This window comes from Balaenoptera physalus, assembly GCF_965194825.1.
Source record: "Balaenoptera physalus genome assembly, chromosome: 1".
Taxonomy (NCBI): Eukaryota; Metazoa; Chordata; class Mammalia; order Artiodactyla; family Balaenopteridae; genus Balaenoptera; species Balaenoptera physalus.
In genome coordinates this window covers 9,846,877-9,872,118 of record NC_138882.1, presented here as the reverse complement: position 1 = coordinate 9,872,118, position 25,242 = coordinate 9,846,877, and the positions used below count along the sequence as shown (strand labels likewise).

The following is a 25,242-nucleotide window of genomic DNA, read 5'->3' as shown; positions in this document are numbered from 1 at the left end:
GCCTTGATGGCGATAAGATCACTCCCTCTGGAAGCCAGAGCATCTCCTCAAGATTTAACAACTATGCCCCAACCCCATTCTCCATCTCCCGCCATCCCTTGCATTTGAAAAGTTTATTTCCAATCCTAGATTCTATCCATTACAGAGCAACGTTAATAAGTACTACAAGAAATTTATGATGCCTCCAGAATTATCACGAGCAGTTTCAAGCTGCATTTCCAAAATACCTACCTAAAACAGACCCTTCTTGATCTAAAACCTGGGGATTGGTCATCTGGAAAAGGCATCAGAATAAAACTGCCCTTGGGCATTGATGGACAGATCCTTATCAGGCGCTGTTAACAATGGACATAGTGGTAAAACTCCAAGGTGACGATCTTGGATCCATGGTTTGCAGCTAAAAGCATGTTCCACTTTCTCCTGATTGCTGGGCATTTATTCTATCAGGAGACTCCAAACTGAGGATTGTTAAGAATTCTTTAGAAGCTGATGACTACAGAAGTGGGCAGCTTTTATCTGAGCAAGAAACAAGACTAATTTTCCATTTTTTTCTAATTAATATTCTGATTTTTCAGCACTACTACTTGCCTTTATTGTATTTTGACACAACATTATTGAATTAACATTAGTGGGGTAATTGTAAGAGATTTAAAAACAAAATGATCTACAACTTTCAGTCCTTTAACTGTTACAAGTAACAGATAACTAATGACATATCTCACTACATTGAGTTTAAGAATCATTGCTCTCAAGGTGTGGAGGAAAGGGAACCCTCCTACACTGCTGGTGGGAATATAAATTGGAGCAGCCACTATGGAGAACCGTTTGGAGGTTCCTTAAAAAACTAAAAATAGAGCTACCATATGATCCTGTAATCCCACTCCGGGGCATGTATTGGGAGAAAACACTAATTTGAAAAGATACATGCACCCCAATGTTCATAGCAGCACAATTTACAATAGCCAAGACATGGAAGCAACCTAAATGAATGGCTAAAGAAGGTGTGGTATATATATTGATATATACAATGGAATACTACTCAGCCATAAAAAATAATGAAATAATGCCATTTGTAGCAAATGAAGTCAGAGAAAGACAGATAGTATATGACACCACTTAATGTGGAATCTAAAATATGATACAAATGAACTTATTTACAATACAGAAACAGACTCGCAGACATAGAAAACAAACTTATGGTTCCCAAAGGGGGAGGGGGGGAGGGATAAATTAGGAGTTTGGGATTAGCAGATACGAACTACTATATATAAAATAAACAACAAGGTCCTACTGCATAGCACAGGAAACTATATTCAACATCTTGTAATAAACTATAATGGAAAAGAAAAAAATAGAATCATTACCCTCAAAAAAACATGATTTATCCCCAAAGAGAGACTGTTTGGTCACTGCTATAAAACTGAATGTGTGTCCCCGTGCCCGTCCACCAATTCATATGTTGGAATTCTAACTCCAGGGTGATGGTACCAAGAGTGAGGCCTTTGGAGGGGTGACTAGGAACTTATATATATATAAAAAAGACTCCAGAGAGCTCCCTTCCTCTTTCTACCAGGTGAGGATGCAATGTGAAGACCAAGGTCTATGAACCAGGAAGCAGGCTCTCACCAGACACTGAGTCTGCAGGTGCCTTGCTCTTGGACTTCCTAGCCTTCAGAACTATCAGAAATAAATTTGTTTATAAGCCATCTACTCTATAGTATTCTCTTATAGCAGCCTGAATGGACTAAGATAATCGTTGTTTGTTTACGAAATAAAATTAAGTATCTTCTGAGGGGACTGAAGTTGACTCTCCTAATCTATCACAAAACTTTGACTTCCTTGAACTCATCTATACATTTATTGATTTAACATTTTTTTAAGGGGCCAACAACGTGGCAAATAATGTGCAAGACACCCTGATAGGATGACACAGGTCTATTGTCATTTAGTTTTGTAGGGGAGGCAGTCAAGTAGTACTGGGTGCTCTGATACAAGTATAAATAGAGTAGATAGTGCTGGGGATAAATAAAAAACGTTCTTTTTAACCTGAGTGTTTGGGGTGACGTTTAGGAAAATACCATAGTAACGGGAACATTTGCAGAATAGCCAAAATTTCTCAAATTCAGTTGCAAAATGGCTAGAGAGTGTATAGAAAAATGAACCACATTCTTCTATGTATGTCTCTGCAGGGCAGATAACGAGAATTGAGTCTTTTCAAAGCAGGTAACAGAATTTGGTTATGTCAATCACAAAGTTGCCTTCTTTTCCTTTCTGCTTATAGTAAGAGAAATTTTTAAAAATGGCCTATGGGATGTTTCAATTAAGGTAAACAGGCCACAGTACATTGAATTTCTATCAATAAATTGAGTTCGTGTTCTCTAACTTTCCTATCAGCATCTTGGAACAGAGCCATTTAAATGTAGCCCTTTGGGGTTGGCGGGGAGAAGAGGACAGGATGGAAAAAGTCACCACCTAAGGAATTGAGGGGGAAGATCCAACATTTATGATATTTAGATGATTTGCTAGGTGCTTTCACCTCCTTATACTAATTCCATTTTCTCCATTAACCAATTGATGCTGTGAGAAGGTGTGTAACTTGACCAAGGTCAAAAGGCAGCTAACAAACACCAGTGCCCGGGATTGATCTCCACTGGACGCGGTCTTCTCCACTATGCGAGTCCACCAAAAACACGTAATAAAAAACAACCCCCAAAGCAACCCCTTCCCCCAAACCCGTCCCTTCAAAGAGGGCTTAATCACTAAGACCTACAGGCCATTTGCTAGGCGGGTCCGATCTAGTTGGGAAGGTAATTCCGGTTCTGCAAATCTCTCGCCAAACTCCATGCTGCCTAAAGAAGAGACCCGAGAACCACTGGCCACACTCCAGGTGGGTCGTGGAGCACCCAGTGCGCGCTGTAGGGATGGAGGTTCCGGACCCTCCGCGCAGGTGCGCGCGCACCTGTCGCCTGCCGCGTACGCGCCGCGCGGGGCGGGGGGCGAGGATGAGTTACGTGCCCCGCGCGCGTGCGCCGGGCAATGCTCCCTGTACGTGCGCCGGGCAATGCTCCCTGTACGTGCGCCGTACGTGGGCACGGCGTCCCCGCGCTCCGAGTTTCGGTACGGGATTCGGCTTCGCGCCGAGTGGGAGTCTGGGAGGGGCGTTTCCCGGGTGGGCGCGGCGCCCCCTGGCGGCGGGCGGCGGCGCTGGGGGCCCTGGCGGCGCGAGATCAGGCGTTCTCCGCGGGCAGCCCGTGGCGGGGCCTTGCTTGCTAGCGCGGGGTCCTCGGCGGCCTGGGTGGCTCTCTCCTCAGCTGCTGTCGTAGGCGCGGACCGCTGCCAGTGCGGCTGCAGTTGGCTCGCGGCGGCGGCGGCGGCGGCCGAGGCGGGGGTTGAGGCGACAGGCGAAGAGGGCGGCGGGCGCGGCGGCGGCGGAGCCCGGGGCGGGCGGCAGCGAGGGGGGCGAAGATGGCGGACGTGCTCAGCGTCCTGCGACAGTACAACATTCAGAAGAAGGAGATTGTGGTGAAAGGGGACGAAGTGATCTTCGGCGAGTTCTCCTGGCCCAAGAATGTGAAAACCAACTACGTGGTTTGGGGGTGAGTCCGGCGCGGCCGGGGCCGGGGGGCGGCGGGGCAGAGTTGGGCGACCCCGGGCCCCCTCTTCCCGAACCCCTCCCCCCCGTTCCCTATGGGGATGGAGGAAAACCGGTGCTCTGGGGAAAAAGTTTTCCCAGGAGCAGAAGTTGCACTTGTAGGTGAGGAGGGAGCGGGAGGAGTGGTGTCTGCAGCGGTCCATCCTCTGAGCGTCGGGGGAGGGTGCCGTGGGGGTTTGTTTCTGCCCGTGTGTGCCGAGTGCTGGCTGCGTGCATAGGTGCAGAAAGGAGCGCACCGCCGGGTGCCCAGAAGTCTCTTTTTTGTTCTTTAGTTTTTCCTTTCTCTACGCGGCTGCTCTGTAACTATCTCTGCTGGCCCCTTGCAGCTCCTGATCTGTTCCTTTTCCTTTCCCGATTCCCTCAAGCAGAGAGAAGGGAACCAACTCTGAAGTTAGGACGGGAAAGAGATTCGGTGACTTTGGAAGAGTAGTCAGAATCTGTTGGAGGTGAAGGCAGGAGTTTACTTAGGGAGAAAGTTCCTGCTGAAATGGAGTAATGGGAAAAGTAAATGGGAAAAGAGTCTGAAAAAGAATGGATATATACATATGTATTAACGAAAAAAAAAAAAGAGAGAGAGAGAGAGAGATGTCTGATCATCGTTGGGGGCCTTTTGAGTGATGTCTATCTCAGTGGTGTTTCATCTGGACAGCTAGAACCCTGGGTCAGAACTTCCATACTCACCTTGTTTGATCGAGTGGGAGCAGTGGGCTTTAGGAGGAGTTGATGAAAAGCTAGGTGAAGTTTAGTTGGTTGGTTTTTATTTTTTATCTTTTGGCCTCGAGGGCTTACGATTTAATTAGCTTTATGAAATGTTGATGGAGAAATCATTCTGAGTTTTCTGTGTGTTTTCTCTTCCAGAAGGAGTTTGCCCAGACAGAATTGCATTTGATTGGGTTTTAAAAACAACTTTTAAGAGTTTCTTTGGGGAAAAGAACTTGATGTGGGCAGTGCCAAACTATGGAAGAGGTTAGGAGCCCTCTGCCCCGCCCATAGGAGCTAGGGGCTGATTGGGTTTTTAACTGATTGGTTTTTCTTTAAAAAATGGTTGAGTACTCGAGACTGTTCAATCGGAGAACTAGGAAAAATTGTGAGGAGCCGGGTCGGTGCCTCAAAGGAGGTTACCTCGATTAGAGTAGAGGAGATAAGACATAACTTGATAAGAATCTCATTCCAGCTCTTAAAAGAGCAGTCACTTCTACCTGGGGGTGTTAGGAAAGGTTTCATGGACGTGTGTTTGGCATGTAGACGTGCTACATACAGGTTTTTCTTGAATAAGTGAATGAACAAATGAATAAGCCTTAAGGAATGGATAGGAATTCTGAGGGTGAAATGGTGGGTTTGGTGTTCCAGGATGAGGGAACTGTGTGGTTAAAGGCATGAGAGCTGGAAAGGAAGTGTTTTGACAGCCATTCAGTGAAGCAAGTAGTGAGAAAGGAGAGCTTAGAATAGTAGATTTTAAACTTTCACAGCAGTGTGTCACACCAATACAAACATTTTCATTTACTGTTGTTGTCTGTGCACATGTAAATACACACATATACATAACATTAAACAATTTACCCTTATTGAATGCAGTGCATTCTATTTATATTTATATATATACATATATATATATATATATATATATATATATATATCATAAAGAAATACCAGGTTGTGACTCATATATTATACTTCACAGTACAATGATTGATAAGTGGTGTGTGGTTTGAAATATATTGATTTAGAGGAAAAGTGGAAGCAGAGGCTAGAAAAGTAGGTTTGGGGCTGTTTGTATTGGGCGGTATTCAGATGAATTTAAATAACACGTTGATATTTCTAGATGGAGAGAATGTAATAGGGAGGGTGGGATTGGACGCTAACATTTGTTGAGCAGGTAATAGTATGTGCTTACAAGGATAGATCTTGCACCCCTAGACGACATTGTTTTATTACAGGTAGAATTAGTTTGGGTTTTACGTCATTGGTTTAATTTGAGGGATGTCATAAGACTCAAATGTCTGAGATTAATTGTTGTGTTTAAGAACGTTGTTCAGCAGTATCTTACTTAGGAGACAGGATACATTTCTTGGAAGTTTAGCACCAGTCGTAGTTGTGCTTCTTTTAATCAGTTTGATTGTTTTTTCTTACAGATCCTCTCTAACCGATTAGGTTTCTCTCCCTATTGACAAAGCCCAGAACCTAATTGGGCCAAATTCTAAAAAGTCTGTAGTAATAAAGTATGAATATGGTGTGCTTTCCTTACTTCTTGCTTTTTGTCACTATCTACTTTTGTGTTCCTTTTGCCCAAATGACAGTTCCACTTACTAAATTTCATACCCTACGTGTATCTTTGTTAGCTGTGTTAAATCCGTCGTGGATAGCAAAGTGAGTGTAGATAAATTAACACACGTGATTAAGCCGAAGGAGTTGTATTAGAATTGTGAGTAAAAATATTGTCTTAATCATTTCAGGACTGGGAAAGAAGGCCAACCCAGAGAATACTACACATTGGATTCTATCTTATTTCTACTTAATAATGTGCACCTATCTCATCCTGTTTATGTCCGACGTGCAGCTGTAAGTAGAATTCATTTAAAAACTCTTTTGATTTGATAGTTGGTATCATTTGGTGTGGATAACTTCCGTCATGGGTTTTAGATCAGAAGAATGAAAAGTTTGTTTGTATCTATATGAAAGTCTCCTGGAGGGTCAAAATTAGATAGATCACTGTGATTTATGCATTTTTAAATCTGTGATTTTTCTACATGTAAGACGTGGGTAATGTTTATAACAACAGAAGTTTCAAGGCTGTTTGTAGGGATGTTTTAAAAAATCTATGAGCCTGTGGAAGGACCTTGATATTCAGAAATCTAGCTTAATTGCAAGGAAAAAATTTTTTTTGGCATCAAAAAGAACCAAGTTTAGTAGACAGCTTTTTAAAATGAATTTTTAATCAATTTTATAAACTTTTTTCATACTTAAGTGATAAATTCATTTGTTTTCAGATGCTTGAAAGATGCCTGCTTTCTGCATCTGAGTGTATGAACACTGCTTTTCTGAACAAGAAATATATATTTAGTGTCAAGTATGTATTGAAAAAAGTAATATGTAGGGTGAAACTATTTAAGACTTTGGAAATAGTGGGATAAAATATCAGCATCTCGCTTTATAAAGCTATGTTAGCTCATATTAGATCTTTAAAAACTGAATCAGGCACTAATTAGAATGTTTTGTTGGATAAGTCCATTCATTTTGGAGTAATAAAGATAATCCAGACACTTGGTTTAGGTTTAGATTACGTCTCTGGGGAATGGCTGTAGTACCTAACTGATTCTGTAATTGTTAACTGTGGGCCTTAGGACCTTTGGTCACGTAAGATTTAACTATTATATTTCTTAAATATTTGACAGATTGAAAGGGCAGAATTCTAAAAGTCTAGGGTTCTACAAATTTTGTTTTCTCCTAACTCCTTTGTGTTATTTGCTCTTTCTTGTGAGCAGACCATTTCTGAAATGAGTTTTTCCTACTCGTAGCCCCTATTTTATTGTGAATACTCATACTTTTTTTTGTTGGTGATAACGTATATATAATTCATTAGTGACCAAATGATGAAGTATGTTATCATACTTAGACACAATAATTTAAAGAAAATCAATTCAAATATTTTAACTATTTATGATAGTCCATGTAGACTAGTTTTTAAAAACAAGCACAAAAAAAATTGGTGGGCTCTTGTTTATACTCATAAGCAGAAATTAAATTTTAACCTAACTTTTAAAAAACAGATTAATGTTAAGTGATTAAATATAGTTTATCTCTATTGTTGAGGAGCATGTGCAGAATGTTTGCTGCAGTGAAGTATAGTCAGTTCTCAACATAAGACAATGAGCCAGAGATATTAAGGGTTCTTGTTCATTGTTGCTTATGTAAAGTAACAAAGGGTTTATAACTGTGTAATCGTGTAACCACATGTTTTTCCCGTACTCTGTTGTCCTTAGTTTACATTATAAAAATAGTAGTGAAAATTGTGGTAATGGTAGAATTCATTGAATTCATGGCCCAAGGATGACTTGGTGCCTAAAGTATGCAGTTTTATTTGTTTTGCTTACCTCTTTACAAATTGCTAATATAGGAGATTAAAGGAAAACTACTCATGTAGCACAGTAGATACATTTTCCAGATTTAATTTTTCAATTTTTCCCCCCCGCTTACAAAATTTATACACACTCAAGGATAAGAAAAGAGATACGTAATGTAGAAAGTAAACAACTGTCGTTAACATTTTTCTGTATAGTCTTCTGCTTTTTTCCCTGTGCCTAAGCAACACATACCTATTTTTAAAATCATTTTCTTTTTTCTTTTTTTTAGTTAAAATGTAGTCGATATACAATAATAAAATATTTTCAGGTGTACAACATAGTGATTCAACATTTACATACATTGTGAATTAATCACCACAGTAAGTCTAGTAACCATCTGTCATCATACAGAGGTTTTGCAATATTATCGAGTATATTCCTTGTGCTGTACACTACATTCCCATGACTTAGTTATTTCATAATTGGATTGTTTGCTTTTTTGACGTTGAGTCATGTGAGTTCTTTATATATTTTGGATATTAATCCCGTATTGGGTATATTGTTTGCAAGTGTCTTCTCCCATTCAGAAGGTTGCCTTTTCATTTTGTTGATGGTTTCCTTCATGGTGCAAAAGCTTTTTAGTTTGATGTAGTCCATTTTTTTATTTTGTTGCCCTTGCTTGAGGAGACAAATCCAAAATAATATTGATAAGACTCATGTCAAAGAACACACTGCCTGTGTTTTCTCCTAAGAGTTTTATTGTTTCTTAATTCTTACATTTAAGTCTTTAATCCATTTGAGTTTATTTTTGTATATGGTATAAGAAAGTGGTCCAGTTTGATTCTTTTGCATGTAGCTGTCCGGTTTTCCCAGGGCCATTTATTGAAAAGCCTATCTTTTCCTCAGTGTATGTTCTTGGAACATGTACTTATTGTTAATTATGAAAATATAGTTTTAGTGGCTAATTTAGTTTATTTGAAACAGTTCAGTTACCATATTTGGAGGAGGTCTGGTTTGGGTGTGAGAAAAGAAAGCACTTTGGAAACCTTGAATAAAATAAGCAAGCAATGGGACTAAAAAGATATTTGTCCCGAAAAGCAAAACATCATGAGTAAAATTCAAAAATAAATACTTAGAATAAGCCAAGGGACAAAAAAGACTGTAATCGGTATTTCAAAGAGGATAGGGTAATTGTTTCATTTCTAATGCTTACCTTTTGTATATCTTACTGGAATTTTGAGGATAAAGTTACCAAAAATTAATATGCTTAAAAATTGTCAAGATTTTGTTAGGTTCTTACAGCCTAATTATTTTCTGAAAAACATGATTCTAAATATATGTTATCAAGATATGTTGGAATAAAATTCAGACGTTACAGGATGTTTATCTTTACCAAGTTTCTTATAATTGTTATTGATTTGATATCTATTTTAAAATTTTGACTTTAGACTGAAAATATTCCGGTGGTTAGAAGACCTGACCGAAAAGATCTACTTGGATATCTCAATGGTGAAGCATGTGAGTAATTTTTAAATTGCTCTCACTCTTAAATAGACATTGTTGCTTTTTTTTTTTTTCCCTGTGAAATAAGAACTAGTGGGAAGAGATTGTGGATTCCCACTAAAAACTTCCCCTACCTGCAGCCGTGTCCACGTGCTGTCTTCTCCTTCCTGTTATAGTGGATGCGCTTGACTCTTGGGGCCAGTCACCCCTTCCCTGCGTGTGGGTTTCATCTCCTTTCACACTCTCAGAGACTCTGCCTTTGCACATTGCTGCTTCTGTCTTGCATCGTCAGTTCTCTTTCTTCAGCACCATTCCCTTGAGAACATACACAGTGGTCTCTCTCATTAAAATAGTTCTCTGAGCCCCCCTGTACCCCACCTTCCTACTCTCTACTGGTCCATCTGTCTTCTCCTCTTCATTACAAAATTCTTTGCAAGGGTTGTGTGGTGTCACTGCTTCCTCTTTACCTCTGATTCTCCCTTGAATCTACTCCTGTCTGACTTTCTTCCTCACCACCTCACTCAGATCACCGTTACGAGCTCAGCGCTGACGTAAGGGCTGGCAGATCCTTTGGTCTCTCCGCTTCACGGCTAACTTGACCTCTCAGCATCTGATACTGTTGACTGCTTGCTCCCTTTTGGAAAGCCTTGCTGACTTGACATTTGGGGCACCGGACTCTTGAGGTTCTCTTTCTACTCATTGTCCCCCTCACTTGTTTTCCTTGCTTCCTCATCTCCAACACTGACGTGTTCCTGAGCTTCACGTTTAGAAGTTCACTGTCGGCATCTTCCCTTGGATATTTAACAGGCATCTGAAACGTAACATATCCAAAGTAGAGTGCCGATTCCTGCCTTCCCTTCTCCCCACCGACAGAACGAAAGCAGCAAGTCTGTTCTCCCAGTGTTCCCGTCTCAGTAAATGGTACCTCATTCATACGGTTGCTTAGACCACCAACCCTGGAGAAATCTTTGATTTCTCTTCTCTCACAGCTCACATCCGTTCCATCAGCAAGTCCTTTCTTCACCTTTGAAAGTATGACAGCTTCTTACCATCGTACGCCCACCCCGCCCCACCTTCCTCTGTAGACCATTGCGTAGCCCTCCCGAAGGTCCTCGCTCCGCTGTTTCCTGCAGTGTAGCCTCTGCTCACCACTCAGAGGGACCTATTTTTGAAAAAGCATCTGAACTTGATTGTGCCACCCACCTGCTCAAGGCCATCCTGTGGCTTCCCGTCACACTCAGAATGCAGCTCATCCCCCTTTCCTGAGCGTCGCGGTTGTGCTTCTGCCTGTCTCTGTGCCCTCGTCCTCTCCCAGTCTTCCTCTGCTCACAGAAGTCCGGTCTTCCTGGTTCTTTTAGCTTGTCTAACCTTAGAGTCTTTGCACTTGCTGTTCCCTCTGTGTCACATTTTGTTTCTCTGCGTTGTCACGTGACGCACTTCTCACCACCCCATTCAGAGCTGTGCTCTAATGTTGTTCCCTTATATGTATACGTTTATGCTTTTATTTATGTTTACATACACTTTTATGTACATGTGTTGTGATATTGGAGTATATTCTTTGAAGTTGATTTCAGTCAGGTTATCTTAGTTTGTAAGTTAAATGGTCAAAAAAAGTTTGTCCTCTTACAGACTTTCTAATACAGATTAATCTTTTATAATAAAATGCTTTTACAAGCCTGCTTTAAAACTTATTTTTTTAAGGGAAATAACCATATATAAAGTAAGAAATATAACAAATCTTGAGCATTCACTTGTAATAATATCCAATACATGTGTTCAAATATTTATATCTTCTCACAGAAATCTTTTTAAATCTTCAGCAACATCGGCCAGTATAGACAGAAGTGCCCCTCTAGAAATAGGTCTGCAGAGATCTACTCAAGGTATGTCTTGTTGCATGTTTATATTGAACTTTCAAACACCAGTCCCCAAACTATACATTTATTTACTTCTTTTTTCCTTACAGTCAAACGAGCTGCAGATGAAGTTTTGGCAGAAGCAAAAAAACCGCGAATTGAGGTAATGGAACTTTATTTTAAAAGTGATTCGTTTTTTTTATGGAGATCGGAATCATGTAGTAGTAAGAATTCTTTGCTCATAGTAGTCCTAAGAACTTGTTTTTTCCTGGAAAAGTGGTAATATTAGAATGAACAGTTGATTAATAAGTAGCTTGAGCTATCGTGTAAGATCTCTCACATACAAGCTGTGTGATGGACAAGTCACTTTATTTTCTGTGCCTTTATATCCTTATGATGAAAGTGTTGGCCTAGATGAGTGGTCAGAAGACTTTTTCTGTGAAGGGCCAGATAGTAGCTACTTCAGGCTTTTTGGGCCTTGTCGTCTTTGTCCAGCTCCTTGACTCTGCCACTGCAGTGTGAAAGCAGGCATAGGCAATGCATAAATGAACAGGTGAGGCTGTATTCCAGTAAAACTTTACAAAACAGATGGCCAGCCAGATTTGGCCTTTGTGTTGTGGTGTGCCTACCTCTGGAATAAGGTGGTGTAGGAGTTTACTCCACTCTGAAGAGCTGTGAAAATGAAGTGCCTATTCCAGTTACTTCTTCCAATATTGACAGATCAGGTTATATGTCTTTTTGATAGCATTTTATGGCCAGCAAGTGGAATATTAGTATTGGTAAACAAGGGTAGTTCATGTTAAATAGAACCCTGTAAGTAATGCAGTTAACATTGAAAAGAAAATTTGTTGACCAGCTCGTATACTGCATAAGACAAACTTCGGGAGTTTAAATTGTATGAGTACAATACTGTTCATTTAAATTTGTAACAAGCCCCAGATCAGTTGCATATAAACCCTCTGAAGATGGAGGATCATGTATTAGAGGCACACTTAAAATCTGAGAAATGACTGAACTGGCTATATATCAATGACCAGTATGGGAAGAACACTTGTAGTCACCAGTAGTGTTAACATTACTAGAAACTTAAGTTTTGTCATTTCACACTTAAATAAAAATCAAATAGTTGTACCTTTTGCCTGCTTCATGAACAGCAAAGCATCCACAATTAAGGGTAAGAAAGGTAACTTAAAGGGACAGGGTTGGTTGGTAAGTACATACAGTAGAATCACTGACAAAATTTGATGCTAAGATTACATAATTTTACTTAAAGATACTCTGAGACATGGATGCGATGTTTTTCAGATGATAGTGATAATTAGCTCGTTGTTATCCTGTGCTAGGTGATACTGTATGTACTTTATGTATATCATTAACTCATGTAATCCTCACCACCACCTCCTGAAGTTGGCAGTACTGTGCATGTCATCTGTGAGCAAACAGGCTCAGAGACAAGTGACTTGCTGAGGTGCACATAACTGGAATTAGAGCCCAGGCAGTGTGGTTCCTACCTAGTCCACTATGCTGGGTTCAAACTTTGTGGCAGTAAAACTGAAATTTTCCCCAACTCTCTTTGTGTGTAAGGAGGTTATAACCCACTTGGTACAAAGTGAGTGAATTTAGGACTTCCTTGGTGGCGCAGTGGTTAAGAATCCGCCTGCCAATACAGGGGACATGGGTTCAAGCCTTGGTCCGGGAAGATCCCACGTGCCACGGAGCAACTAAGCCCGTGCGCCACAACTACTGAGCCTGCACTCTAGAGCCCGCGAGCCACAACTACTGAGCCCGTGCACAACTACTGAAGCCCGTGCACCTAGAGCCCGTGCTCCGCAACAAGAGCCACCGCAATGAGAAGCCCGTGCACCGCAACAAAGAGTAGCCCCCGCTCGCCGCAACTAGAGAAAGCCCACGCAGCAATGAAGACCCAACGCAACCAAAAATAAAATAAATAAATTTTAAAAAGTGAATTTAGAGATACCATTTAGTTGGAAAAATGTGAACTTCGTGGTTTAATTATTTGAAAAATAATTGAATGTATCAGAAATGCAGAATTGCTAGGATCTGGTAACTTTAGAAACCAGCAAGAAATAGCATTATAAAATGCTTTCTAGAGCATTTGTAGGGTTAAAATGAATTACATAAATAGCTATTGATATATTACATAAACAGTTTTCAGTTCAGCAGATCTATATTGAGGACGTGCTGGGCACTATGCTAGCAGAGAGAAACCTTAGGATCTGGTTAAAACCTAGGCTGCAGTTGTCTCTAAAATCAGTCTCCTGGGACTTCCTTGGCAGTCCAGTGGTTAAGACTCCCTGCTTTCACTGCTGAGGGCCCGTGTTCGATCCCTGGTTGGGGAACTAAGATCCCCACAAGGCGCACGGCGCGACCAAAAAAAAAAATCAGTTTCCAAAGGAACTTGAGTAATATGTGTTAAATCATTCTTACAAATGGAAAGAGTTTAATGTGCTTGTTAAAATATTAATCTTTGCATTCATCTCAGCAATATGCCTGTTTCGAGTTTTACATGGTTAGAACACAACTGGAGCACATCTCTCTGGACCTCTTGAACGTACTGATGGTTTTTATACAATTTCATATTTGTTAGCCATAGACACTGACTCTGGTTCTCAGTTTTCTTGTTTGTTGAATGTGGGCATTGAACTAGATCAGAATTAGTAAGTTTTGTTTTTAAGTAACCGAACACTTTTCAGACTGACTTTTACCTGAGATTCTAATATCTAAATGAGGTAAAAGTCGAGCTACCGAAGTTGGATTCAGATAAGAAGTGGCTCATGGGCACTTTGTAGGAAGCTCCTGATGTTCTGAGGAGCATACTTTGAAAACCATTAAAGTTTCACTTCTGGTGTTTTGTTCTGTGCTGATAGATTCAGGACCTGGGGCAACAGATGAAAAAAATCTAGACCCAAAATGAAATTTTTGACTGTGGCGAAGGCTTCTCATAAAATTTAGTTATAAACTTTCCTGAAGAGAAGGAATTTATTTGTTGTATGTTATCTTTCTGAATAAAAGTAGCTATGATATGTTATGGGAAGAACACTTAATCATAGAAAAAACTTACTAAAGTTTATTTGTAAGCTTTTAGTCAGTTTTAATCTTACATGATCCAACATATATTTATTATTGTTGTCTTTATGTAACTAAAAATATTTTACAGTTGACCAAAGGCCAGTGATGCCTGGGACTTTATAGGTGGGAACTTGGGTAAGGAAAAGTTATGTGCAGTGTTTCTTTTTGTTGTTGTTCTACAAGTTAAATAAAAATTTAAAATATTCACTGAGTAATTATTTTCAGGATGAAGAGTGTGTACGCCTTGATAAAGAGAGATTGGCTGCTCGTTTGGAGGGTCACAAAGAAGGGATTGTACAGACTGAACAGATCAGGTAAGAATTTCTTTAGTAGAAACTGAGCAGTCTAGGTATATGTAAGTATATATGGAGAAAAGGGGTATTAATATGCTGTCTACATGTGTTCTTTTGGATAATTTCTATAGTTCACTAATATTTTCTTCTGTAATTATATTCACATTACATTTGTAGTCTCCAACATTGTATTTTTTATCTCTACAAGGTGGTTAAATATTCAGTCCATGTCTTTACTTGTTGAGCATATGGAATAGTTGCATTAATTATTTTAATGTCTTTGTTTGCTAGTCCTACGTCTGTGTCAGTTTATAGTGTTTTTGGCTTAGATTTTTCCTCATTTTGGCTTGTATTTTCCTGTTCCTTTATATGCCTTATAATCTTTGGATACCAGACATTTTGCATTTTATGTTGTTGAGTGCTAGATGTTTTTGTATTCTTCTAAATTTTCTTTAGTTTTGTTTGGGAACACAGTTAAATCACTTGGAAACAGTTTGTTCCTTTTGAGTCTTGATTTTAAGGTTTGTTATTTTGAACAATGTTAATTTAGGGTAGTTATTCCCCACCATTGGGGAATAACTCTACCTACTGCCCCAGGAATATGAGGTTTTCAGTCTGGCTGGTGGGAGCAGGTATTATTATTCTTCCTGAGTGAGTGCTGGACACTGTTCCCTCTACTACTCTTGGTGGTTCTGTTCCTAGCTTTAGTTTCCACTTGCTTATGTGCTAATCAGTATTCTGCTGGAATACTCCAGGGGGACCTTCTGTGCAGCTCTCTCTTCCCAGGTACTCTGGCCTGTGAGTTTCCATACGCCTTGTTCTTGCTGGAATCCCAGCACCATTTGCTCAGATCAGGAAGTACACTGTTTTGCCTGGGTTCTCCTCCCTCTGCCATGTTGGAAACTTTCAAGGCCATAACCTGCAGCTTTCATAGGACTGACTTATTTAGTTTTCGTTTGTTAGAGATCACCGTCTTTCATTGCTTGATGTCATGTATTGTGTAAACTGTTGTTTTATGTATTTTGACGGGTTGTCTCAAGACAGGAGGGTTAATCCAGTCCCTGTTACTTCATCTTGGCTGGAAGTAAAAGTTCAATGATTGAATGTCCAGTGCACGTTTGATTATAGTTTAGAAAAGTATTTGAATTTGGCTCAAGGTATGCTAGTATGCTTTAGATTTTAAGGGAAAGTTGTGTAGTAGTATGTAAAATGAGTCGAATACTAATGCATATTGAGCATATACTTTGAGCAAATACTTTCATACCTAATGTAAATAAAATACATACTATATAATACTACCATGTTTAAACCTGCAGGAATTCCTGTCCTTTTCCCACGTTTAAACGTTTTTCAAGATTGTCATCTTGTGATTAGACTAATAATTTTATCAACTGTTGTTAAGGTATCCAAACTCTTTTTCTTGTTTTACATTGTAAAAAATAACACTAAGCTTAAGATTGTCATCTTAATGAAATCTGTACTTTCATTGTTAAGTCTTTTTTTTTTTCTAAATAGTTCTGAAAGCATAGGCTCTGTTTGCTATTTCACATGTTATTTGAAAATAAAGGAAAGAAAAAGAAAATTTCAAAATACTGTTTTATCTTCTAGACTTTAAAAGGAGTATATGTTTGTGTGGCATATAAAAGCCTCTGTCATCTATAAAATTGATATGTTGTACATTGTAACATATAGATTTGAAACCTTGAAATAAGTTTCAAGGAAAACCTAAACTGAATTCTTCACAGAATGAAAAATTTTTACCCCCATTCCAGGGTGGTGCATGCACATGCTCACATATGTGTATGTGTTTGTATAATTGGCATGGATGGGAGGGAGGGTTAGCAAGTAAAAGTCTCATAGAAAAGGGCTTTTTTTTGGGGTGGGGGGAAGTGCAGAGAAAGGTTTATTGCAGGGCCAAGCAAGGAGAACGGGTGGCTCGTGCTCAAAAAACCCAAACAGTCCGAAGGGTTTCAGCAAAGTAGTTTTAAAGGCAGGGTGAGGGAGGGGTGTCCCAGGGCATGTGATCAGCTTGTGCAAAATTCTCTGATTGGGAGGGCAAGAGGTTAAAAAAAAATGTGAAAAATTTTTTGCATTGTTTCTTCTAAGAAATTACTAATATGCTTATAGTGCAATATTTCTATAGGGTCTCTTACACGGTTATAAGTTATCAAGCATGTCAGTTTTATATATAAGAAGGAAAGCTTCATTATTGCCACTTACAGTGTTATTACCGGGAACTTAAAAATGTCACAAAATATTTTATGATGTGCTCAAGAGATCCTTGCTGTGAATATTAAGAAAGAAATTGCTTTCAGGTCTTTGTCTGAAGCTATGTCAGTGGAAAAAATTGCTGCAATCAAAGCCAAAATTATGGCTAAGAAAAGATCTACCATCAAGACTGACTTGGATGATGATATAACTGCCCTAAAACAGAGGAGTTTTGTGGATGCTGAAGTAGATGTGACCCGAGATATTGTGAGCAGAGAAAGGGTGTGGAGGACACGAACAACTATTTTACAGAGCACAGGAAAGGTAATTGAAACATTTTATTTGTTCCTTAGAGTCAGTGTGTGTGTTTCATCTTCGATTGGTTATAAAACTCGTTAGTTTCCCATGGGGAGGAAGTTTCAGGTTTATATGTGACAGATCAGTAATAATGTAGACTTCTAAGGGGCCATATTTACCATTCCATTCTAGCATGTGGTTGGTTGGTGGTCACCAGAGAAGCTGATGAAAAAGTCTGATTCAAAGTGCGAGTCCCTTTATTTTCACCTCATTTGTAAATCCAAAGAGATTTACAGTTTTCTTGTTGATGAGATTTTTGCTTAAACTTAATGAACAAGGAATATTGATGGCAAGCTCTCTGGTCATTAATACCATTATTAATTTTTTTCCTCACAAAGTAGAGAACTTAACGAAAATCAGTCAGCAGACATTTATTGAGTGTATTTGATACATTATAGTCTGTTGGGTGGATGTTTATTCCTTATTAATGGAGTTGTTTTGTTTTTTGCTACGGGTTTGCTATTGTGGGTTTTCTTCCTTCCCTTTCTCCTTCTTTCCTCCTTCCTCCTCTCCTTCTCCCTGTCTCCTTCCCTTCCTATTCATGATTACAAACAACTGCGTTAAACATCCTTGTACATAGACCTTTGTGCATTTATGTCTATATAGCAAAAGGATTAATTCCTAGAAGTGAATTGCTGATTAAAGGAGATATGTACTTTAAATTTTGAAAGATAAGAAGTTGAAATATACTGGATGTTCAGTATCTTAATAGATCTCCAAAAAGGTTGCATTGATTCTGTTTCACTTACCTCTTTCCACCTGTCTTTTCCTCCCACACATCCGAATTTTCCCTTAAATGTTAATTCTTCACTGATGCACAGTTCACAGTGGTGATTTGGCGAGAAGGTTTATAGAAGTTGTGAGATTACTGATGAAAGTGAACTTTAATATTGGTCCAGGCAGACTGGTTTTCTTTGCCGTTTTTTTTGGATTCTGGCCTTAAGTTTACTGTGCCGTTTTAGTAGGAATAAAGCTACTAGAAAAGAATATATGAAGGAAAGAATTCTTTTTCTTTTGTACTTTGACTTGTTTTACAAAGTACTTGAGGTCAAGGTTAAGAATCATTCTCCAGAGCTTAGAATTATAGAGAAATTTGAGAACATGAGTAAACTTTCATTTTTGTATTTAAAATAAAGTGATCTGTTGATACTCATTTTTACTGCCTAGTATGGCTAATAGTTAAATATTGTTATTTATATTGTTCTACCAACGTTCATTGTAATGTTTGAAATGAACAATTTTGTTTGAGCTCTAGGTGGCAGGATTGTACCATCATTTCAAAACTTAGTGTTCTAATATAATTTAGTGTTGTTGGCACCAATGTGTAATTTTAAAAATAAGTTAATACTAGAAGAACTGTTTCGTAGCTAGGTTTGCTTCTATGAGTATGAACATTTTTAAAAGTCAGAAACAACGATTTTAACTGATAGCCTCTCTATACTGTTCTCATCTGCAAAACTCTAAAAAAACCTTTTTAGGTACTTATAGCCCTGAAAGGCCCTGTGATTTTTGACAGATCTTCATTATTACCAGGTATCAGGGCTTTCTTATTTTCTGAGTTTCTGGAATAAAAGACAGGTTTAAAATTCCATGAGAAATGTAACTACATACTTTTGTAGTTACATTACCACTGCAAGCACCCTACAAAAAGGCAGACTGATTTTATAATACTATTTAAAACATACTTTTAAACTTACATACACTGGTATATGTTCATTTTTGAAAGATTGATAAAAAGAGATCACTAAAAGGAAGGTAATAACCTCCTGTAATTCTACCGCACAAAGATAGCTAGTAACATTTTGATTGATTCTTCTAGAGTTTGTGTCTCTCATGAAATGCTTTATTATTTTTAAAGTAATGAAATTTGACTTTCATATTTTCAGCTATTTTCATAATAGGATTAAGATTTTATTTGAATATGTCACTGTGTTGACCTTCTCACTGCTGGTGCAAAAGCAGTGGTTGGTTAACTGCTGGCATCTTGGCATGAATCAAAGCATTGGCACCAAACTTTGCTAGTAGCCATTTTGTTCTTCACCTACTAATGATGTCCTTGGTGAAATTTGAAAATTTACTAATTTTATTAAATCCTAACCTTTGAGTATGTGTCTTTCTAGTATTTTCTGTGATGAAATCGGAGCATACAAAGCACTCCTGCATCCCAAAATGTGATGATTGTCTCCACAAAGAGCACTTGTGCATTTGACATTTTTTCGAAAATGAGGGAAGAAAGCCTGTTCCTTCAAGAAATGGAACTGACAGTATTTGTTGCCAGTAATAAAATGCGAACTTTCATGAGAAAATTAGAATTTGGGAGGTTTCTTTTTGCTACTGAGACCTTAACAGTTTCCTAAATTTAACATAGTGCCACTCTTCCTTGTCATTACTTTTTGTGCATTTTGGAAAATACTTTTTCATAAAAACAAGTTATTTTTACGTGGAATAGTTTTTTCCCTCATTTTTGCAGGAATTAATATTTTTAAAATATTTCACTTTCAAATTTCTAATGTGATAAATATTGTAACCTATATAATAAAACTCTTTGGGGTGTGCCATAATTCTCGAGACTGGGAAGGGGTTGTGAGACATTTGTCTGCTGTCCTAAAGAATTATAGGAACTTGTAAGTACTATTAGTGGGGCAATGGTTAAAGTTATGTTTCAGTCTGTCTCTCCTTTTGTATACACGTCTATTTGTGTAATATTTATTCAACATCTACCAGCCAGGCACGTGGTGGGCACTCACTAGAGACGCATTGGTCCTGGCTTTCGCAGAGGTTATATTCTTTAATAGGAGAGAGAAAATTAAATAAGCAGTAATTGTGACATATGACATTACAGGGATGCTACCCAAGAAGGACAGTTAACTTGGTCTAGAACAAAGAGGGGAGAATGATACCTAAAGAGTAAAAAGTAATTAGGAGGGACAAGCTGTCCAAGCCAAAGAAACAGTATTCTTAATTGTCTAGAGAAGAGAAATCATTTGAGGTTCATGAGGACAGGGACGATGTCTCTCTTAGTCATCATTGTATCTGAGTGCCAAGCAAGGTGTTTGGCTTATAGTAATAACATGTTGCTTAAAAATGATAAGTGATTGACAGGCAGAATTAGAAGAGCCCCAGGAGAACTGAGGGAGCGACTCAGGTAAAAGAAGAATATTTCATGAAGGAAGGAGGAGTCAGATTCGTCAGCTTTGTTCAGTGTTGCTAAGGTTGTTCATGCAAAAGTTAAGTAAAATTTTTAAATTGCTTTCCAACTTAAAAACTTTGAAAAGTGCATGTTGAGTCCTAACAAACAGTATCTTAAAACTTTCAACATCTCATACAAATTATAGCAGTCTGAAATTAGCACTGGAGTTTATTATACCTGGAAGAGAATATAGTAGTTGATTTCTTTCAGAAGGATTAATTTCTTTTAGAATTAAGAAGCCCCCTTGGCAACAAATCTGCCATATTTTTATTTTTTTTTAATGTTAACTTGTTTCCTGGTTACATATTTGAATAAATGGAAAATATGAATGAATTTATAGCCAGTTATGCACTTTAAGTAAAATGAAAATAAGTGAGTAACACGGGGTTTATAATAATTGGTCTTTGGATGAATTTCCTACTAGCAGTTGATTCTTACTTACGTGTGTAGTAATCATACCTCATTATGATGTAGTAGGGAAGAATTGATAGGAAGAAAACTGAGTCTGAAATTGTTTATTAAGTAAACTTACTGCTTTTGGATATTTAATTTTAAGTGGACTTAATAATTAAAATCCATTTGTTTCAGAATTTTTCCAAGAATATCTTTGCAATTCTTCAATCAGTAAAAGCCAGAGAAGAAGGGCGGGCACCCGAACAGCGACCGGCCCCAAATGCGGCACCTGTGGTAAGAATGTTTTACTGCTTATGTAGTAATTTTAATGAAAGCGATTATTCCGTGTTGTAATTTTGAAAACATCTTAAAGTATTTATTTGCTTCTTTATTGCATAGTTGACATACAATGTTATATTAGTTTCAGGTACACAACATAGTGATTCGACATTTATGTATATTACAAATTGATCAGAACCGTAGGTCTAGTAACCGTCTGTTACCATACACAGTTATTGCAGTATTAATGACTGTATTCACTATGCTGTATATTGCATCCCTGTGACTTAATCATTTTGTAATTGGAATTTTGTACCTCTTAATCACTTTTACGTATTTTGCCCCAACTCCCCACAACCCCTTCGGTGACCACCAGTTCTCTACATCTGTGAGGTCTGTTTTTGTTTTGTTTGGTTTGTTGATTTGTTTTCTTTTTTAGACTCCACATATAAGTGAAATCTATGAAGCCAGTTTCATAAGGTTCAGCAAAGGAAAAATAATATGCAAATAAAACCTTTTTATATAGAATTTTTGAAAGTATGTCAAAATTTGGTAGAGTACTAATGCAGTCTTTGCAAGAAGTAGTAGTTTTATTTGTTCATGAAATCCTTGGTGTTTACCCTTTGAGAGGTAGTGAATTTTTGCCGGTATTGAGACGAACACTTGAGGTGACTTTCTGGCAAGTTTTTAAGTGCCTCTTACTGGTCAGGCAGTTTGCTGACAAGGATACAAGAGGGACAAGAACAAAAGCCCCTTTGAGCTTGTAGTCTAGCGGGACATACAAATGAGTCAGACAGGTAGTGGGGCAGGTGCAGTTATGGTGAAACACAGGGCGCCTATGGTTATGAATTGGTTGACATCTTGAATAGCAGCTGGCATGAAATTTATGTCAAATCTTAAAACAGTTCAGCCATTATCTTCGTGACTGAATATTCTCTGTGTTTCCGTAATCATTAAAATACTTGAAAATTTTAATGTTTGGCATTTCACGAAAGAAGTGTATACCTAGTGACAGTCTTGAATGAGTATCTTTTATTTGGAATAATAATAGCGGTAGCATCCTATTGTAACAAAATGAAGCATATTTGTCTTTATGAATACCATGAATTTCCCAAGCAATTTTGGGAATATTCTTTAAATCTCCTTCTTTAGATTATTACAGACTGAGTTTTATATAAAGTATTTGTGAATTAAATTATACATCATTAGATCAGCAAGTTTTTCTAAGTATTTAAAAAAAACACCTTTGTTAACTTCAGTTTTACACTGTACATTGATACATGGGTTTATTGTCATTGTTATTTATTTAATATAAGGACTAGTAATTGGAATAATTCAGTTAAAAGGCTCCAAAGTGTCAGCTCAATAAGCTTTGCATTAAAAGTTTTTTTCGTTAAAGAAAAATAATTCATAACTGGAGGCAGTTTATTAATTTGTGAAGAAATTTAAGTAATTAGAATGAAATTACTAAGTACACCAATTTTATTTCTGCAGTGTCTAAGAATTTTGCTTTGTGCCTTCGTGCACGTTTACTTGGGGTCCTTTGCCTTGTCCCTGGCAGGGATGGTAATTTTCTAGCAGTTAAAAGTATCTTGAATATCAGCTTCAGATGATTCCCCACTTTTATCTACTCCTCATTTTTGTCTTATTGGCTCAAATATTGAGAAGAAGAAGGCTTAGAAAACAATACCCTTATTGTGGCTTTTTTATTATGAGTATTAAGTAACAATTTAAACAATATTGACACATAACTCATTATATTTTTCTACAGGATCCCACATTGCGTACCAAGCAGCCTATTCCAGCTGCCTACAACAGGTACGACCAGGAAAGATTCAAAGGAAAAGAAGGCAAGTTACTTAATTTTGGTCTTACCCTTACCGTGGCCGTGCTGAACTTGAGAGGCAGCGTGGCCTGGTGTTCGGGGCAGGGGTTGGCAAACTAACGTCTGCAGGCCAAGTCTGTGCCACCACGTACGTGTTTTCGTGAATAAAGTATTGTTGGAACACAGCCATGCTCATTCATTTTTGTGTTACCTGTGGCTCCTTTAGTGCTGTGACAGCAGTTTGAATTGCGACAGAGATCGTGTGGCCTGCAAAGCCTAAAAATACTGTCCAGCATTTTACAGAATAATTTTGATAAGTTACTTTAAGTGCAGTCTATCTCAGTTTCCTCCTGTGTGTCATTACGATACTAATAGTAGCGTTAATAGTAGTCCCTATCTTTTAGTGTTATTGTGGGGATTAAACTAGTTAATAAAGTCCACAGAATAGTAACTGGTATATATAATAAGCTATCTATAAATATTTACTGCTATTAGCCTTAATTCTGTTTTCTGAAAGTTTATTTTAGAGTGGAAATTCTATCTATCAAATCATATTTCCCCATTTATAAAGGTATACATTGAGAACTTGGGAAGCATAGATTATAGAGTAGCCATGTGAGGACTTGTTTTGTGATAGCTACACGGCTAATTCAGTAGTGAACCATTTCCACAGCAGTGAGGTGGCTCGTGAGCATGCGACTGATGTCAGTGTAACTTCTCTTGGGATCTTCATTTATCTTGACTTTATTCATGAAAAAATGAGATAGAGGCAACTAGAAGTTTATCATTTATGATTTTTTTTCCTGCATAATCTGAAATCTCCATTTAAGTTTATTAAAGGGTTTGTTGTCTTTATACAGTTAATTTTGTGTGCTGCTTTCATTTGCTGGATAAAGGCATGTACTGAATCCATGGCGTAGAAAGACAGTAGTGTGTTCTTTTATCCACTGCAATGTTTTTCTTTTGGGATGAATTATATAAAGTAGGGGTTGACAAATTAGAGCCCACAGACCAAATCTGAACCTCCTTGGGCCAAATCAGGCTGTGCTCATTTGTTTACATATGTTGTTCATCCTGCTTCCGCACCACAACTGCAAAATTCAGGAGTCGTGACAGAGACTGTATGGCTTGCAGTGTGTAAAATATTTAATATCTGACCCATCACAGAAAGGTATACTGGAACTCTGTCCTGGAGTCCCTGTCGCTACTTACAACGTTGCTTTTCTATGAATTACATAACATATGCTGATGATTGTGATTTTGGAACACAGCTTTTTATAAGTTAAGGAGGTCTCATGGTATTAGATGCTTTTAGTGGTGCTGTAGTTGAATATTAGGACTAAATAATTTGGGGGTTATAAAGTATTTTATTCAATCTAATTTTTGATATTTCCAACCAACTATATGACCGTTGAACACAGTTGTAGAGATAGATAGTCCTAACCAGCTTGCACTTCGGGCTCATTGGTGTGTATTGAATGTATTTTGGAGACCAGTATTCCTTTTAAAATTTCTAACTTCACAAGTATGTAATTTAACTTTATATCTGTAGTAGATTCTAGGCTTTGTTAGTCTGTTGAACTGTCAGATATAATGTAGATTATTACTTTAGATTTGTTATTGATCATGAAATATGTAAAGTCTAATGGTAACTTCCCTTTCTTTATAGAAACGGAAGGCTTCAAAATTGACACTATGGGCACCTATCATGGTATGACACTGAAGTCTGTAACGGTAAGTCACTCTGACTGCAGAGGTTCTTTTGTTGCAGTCATTTTATGTGAGTAGCAGATGTTGAAGGAAATCTTTGTTCTCCAACATTTTCAATTTCATACATTTATCTTTAATGAGCAGTTGAGCTGACAGAGCTGTGGGGTGATTATTTGATTCATGGGTGTCTTTTTTTTTAAAACTGAGTGTAAAGAAAAGCTGTTTTGATTAACTTGCAAGTAGATTGGATGCTTCCTGGTTAGAGAATTTAAAGTCAGTGAGGAGTTACGAGGTTCAGTTTGGGAGAGTTCTTTGCCATAATATCTCATGTTATTAAAATGTAACGCTTTACGCTCTAAAAAGACAGATTGCAGTGGTTGATGTCGTGCTGCAAGTTGCATACTTACACAGCCAAATACTTGACGTCCATGATTACAAGCCTTCAGCTCACTTTTAGCAAACTTTCTTTTTTATTTTTTAATGTCCTAAAGATGGTTATTTCTAGGTGATCTGACCAAGGCCCGTTTTTTTTTTTAAATAAGTTTCAGTTGTACAACATTGTAATTTAACATCTGTGTACACTACAGAGTGATCACCACCACAAGTCTAGTTACCATACACCATACAGCTGACCCCTTCACCCATTTCACTCACCTCCCAACTACCTATCCCTTTGGTAACCACTAATCTATGCAATAATCTTTGTTATCTGTGAGTCTTTGTTCGTTTTTTTGTTGTTTTTTTAAATTTCCCCACTGATATTTGTCTTTATATGTATTTTGCTAAAACACACTTATTTTTAAATTGTCATCAGATTTGTTTTTG

The 25,242-nt window shown here is 38.0% G+C and overlaps 1 protein-coding gene across 1 annotated transcript in view; it reads left to right on the top strand.

The window, feature by feature from the left end:
* The first annotated feature begins 3,340 nt into the window (after positions 1-3,340).
* Positions 3,341-25,242, top strand: part of CDC73 (cell division cycle 73) — an 89,230-nt gene continuing 67,328 nt past the window's right edge. Inside the window, exons 1-10 of the mRNA XM_082426938.1 lie at positions 3,341-3,596; positions 6,106-6,211; positions 9,162-9,231; positions 11,037-11,099; positions 11,183-11,235; positions 14,388-14,476; positions 16,771-16,987; positions 20,799-20,897; positions 22,654-22,732; positions 24,377-24,441. Of these exons, the coding sequence (XP_082283064.1) occupies positions 3,466-3,596; positions 6,106-6,211; positions 9,162-9,231; positions 11,037-11,099; positions 11,183-11,235; positions 14,388-14,476; positions 16,771-16,987; positions 20,799-20,897; positions 22,654-22,732; positions 24,377-24,441 (972 nt within the window). The 5' untranslated portion in view covers positions 3,341-3,465. The remainder of the gene's footprint in view (positions 3,597-6,105; positions 6,212-9,161; positions 9,232-11,036; positions 11,100-11,182; positions 11,236-14,387; positions 14,477-16,770; positions 16,988-20,798; positions 20,898-22,653; positions 22,733-24,376; positions 24,442-25,242) is intronic.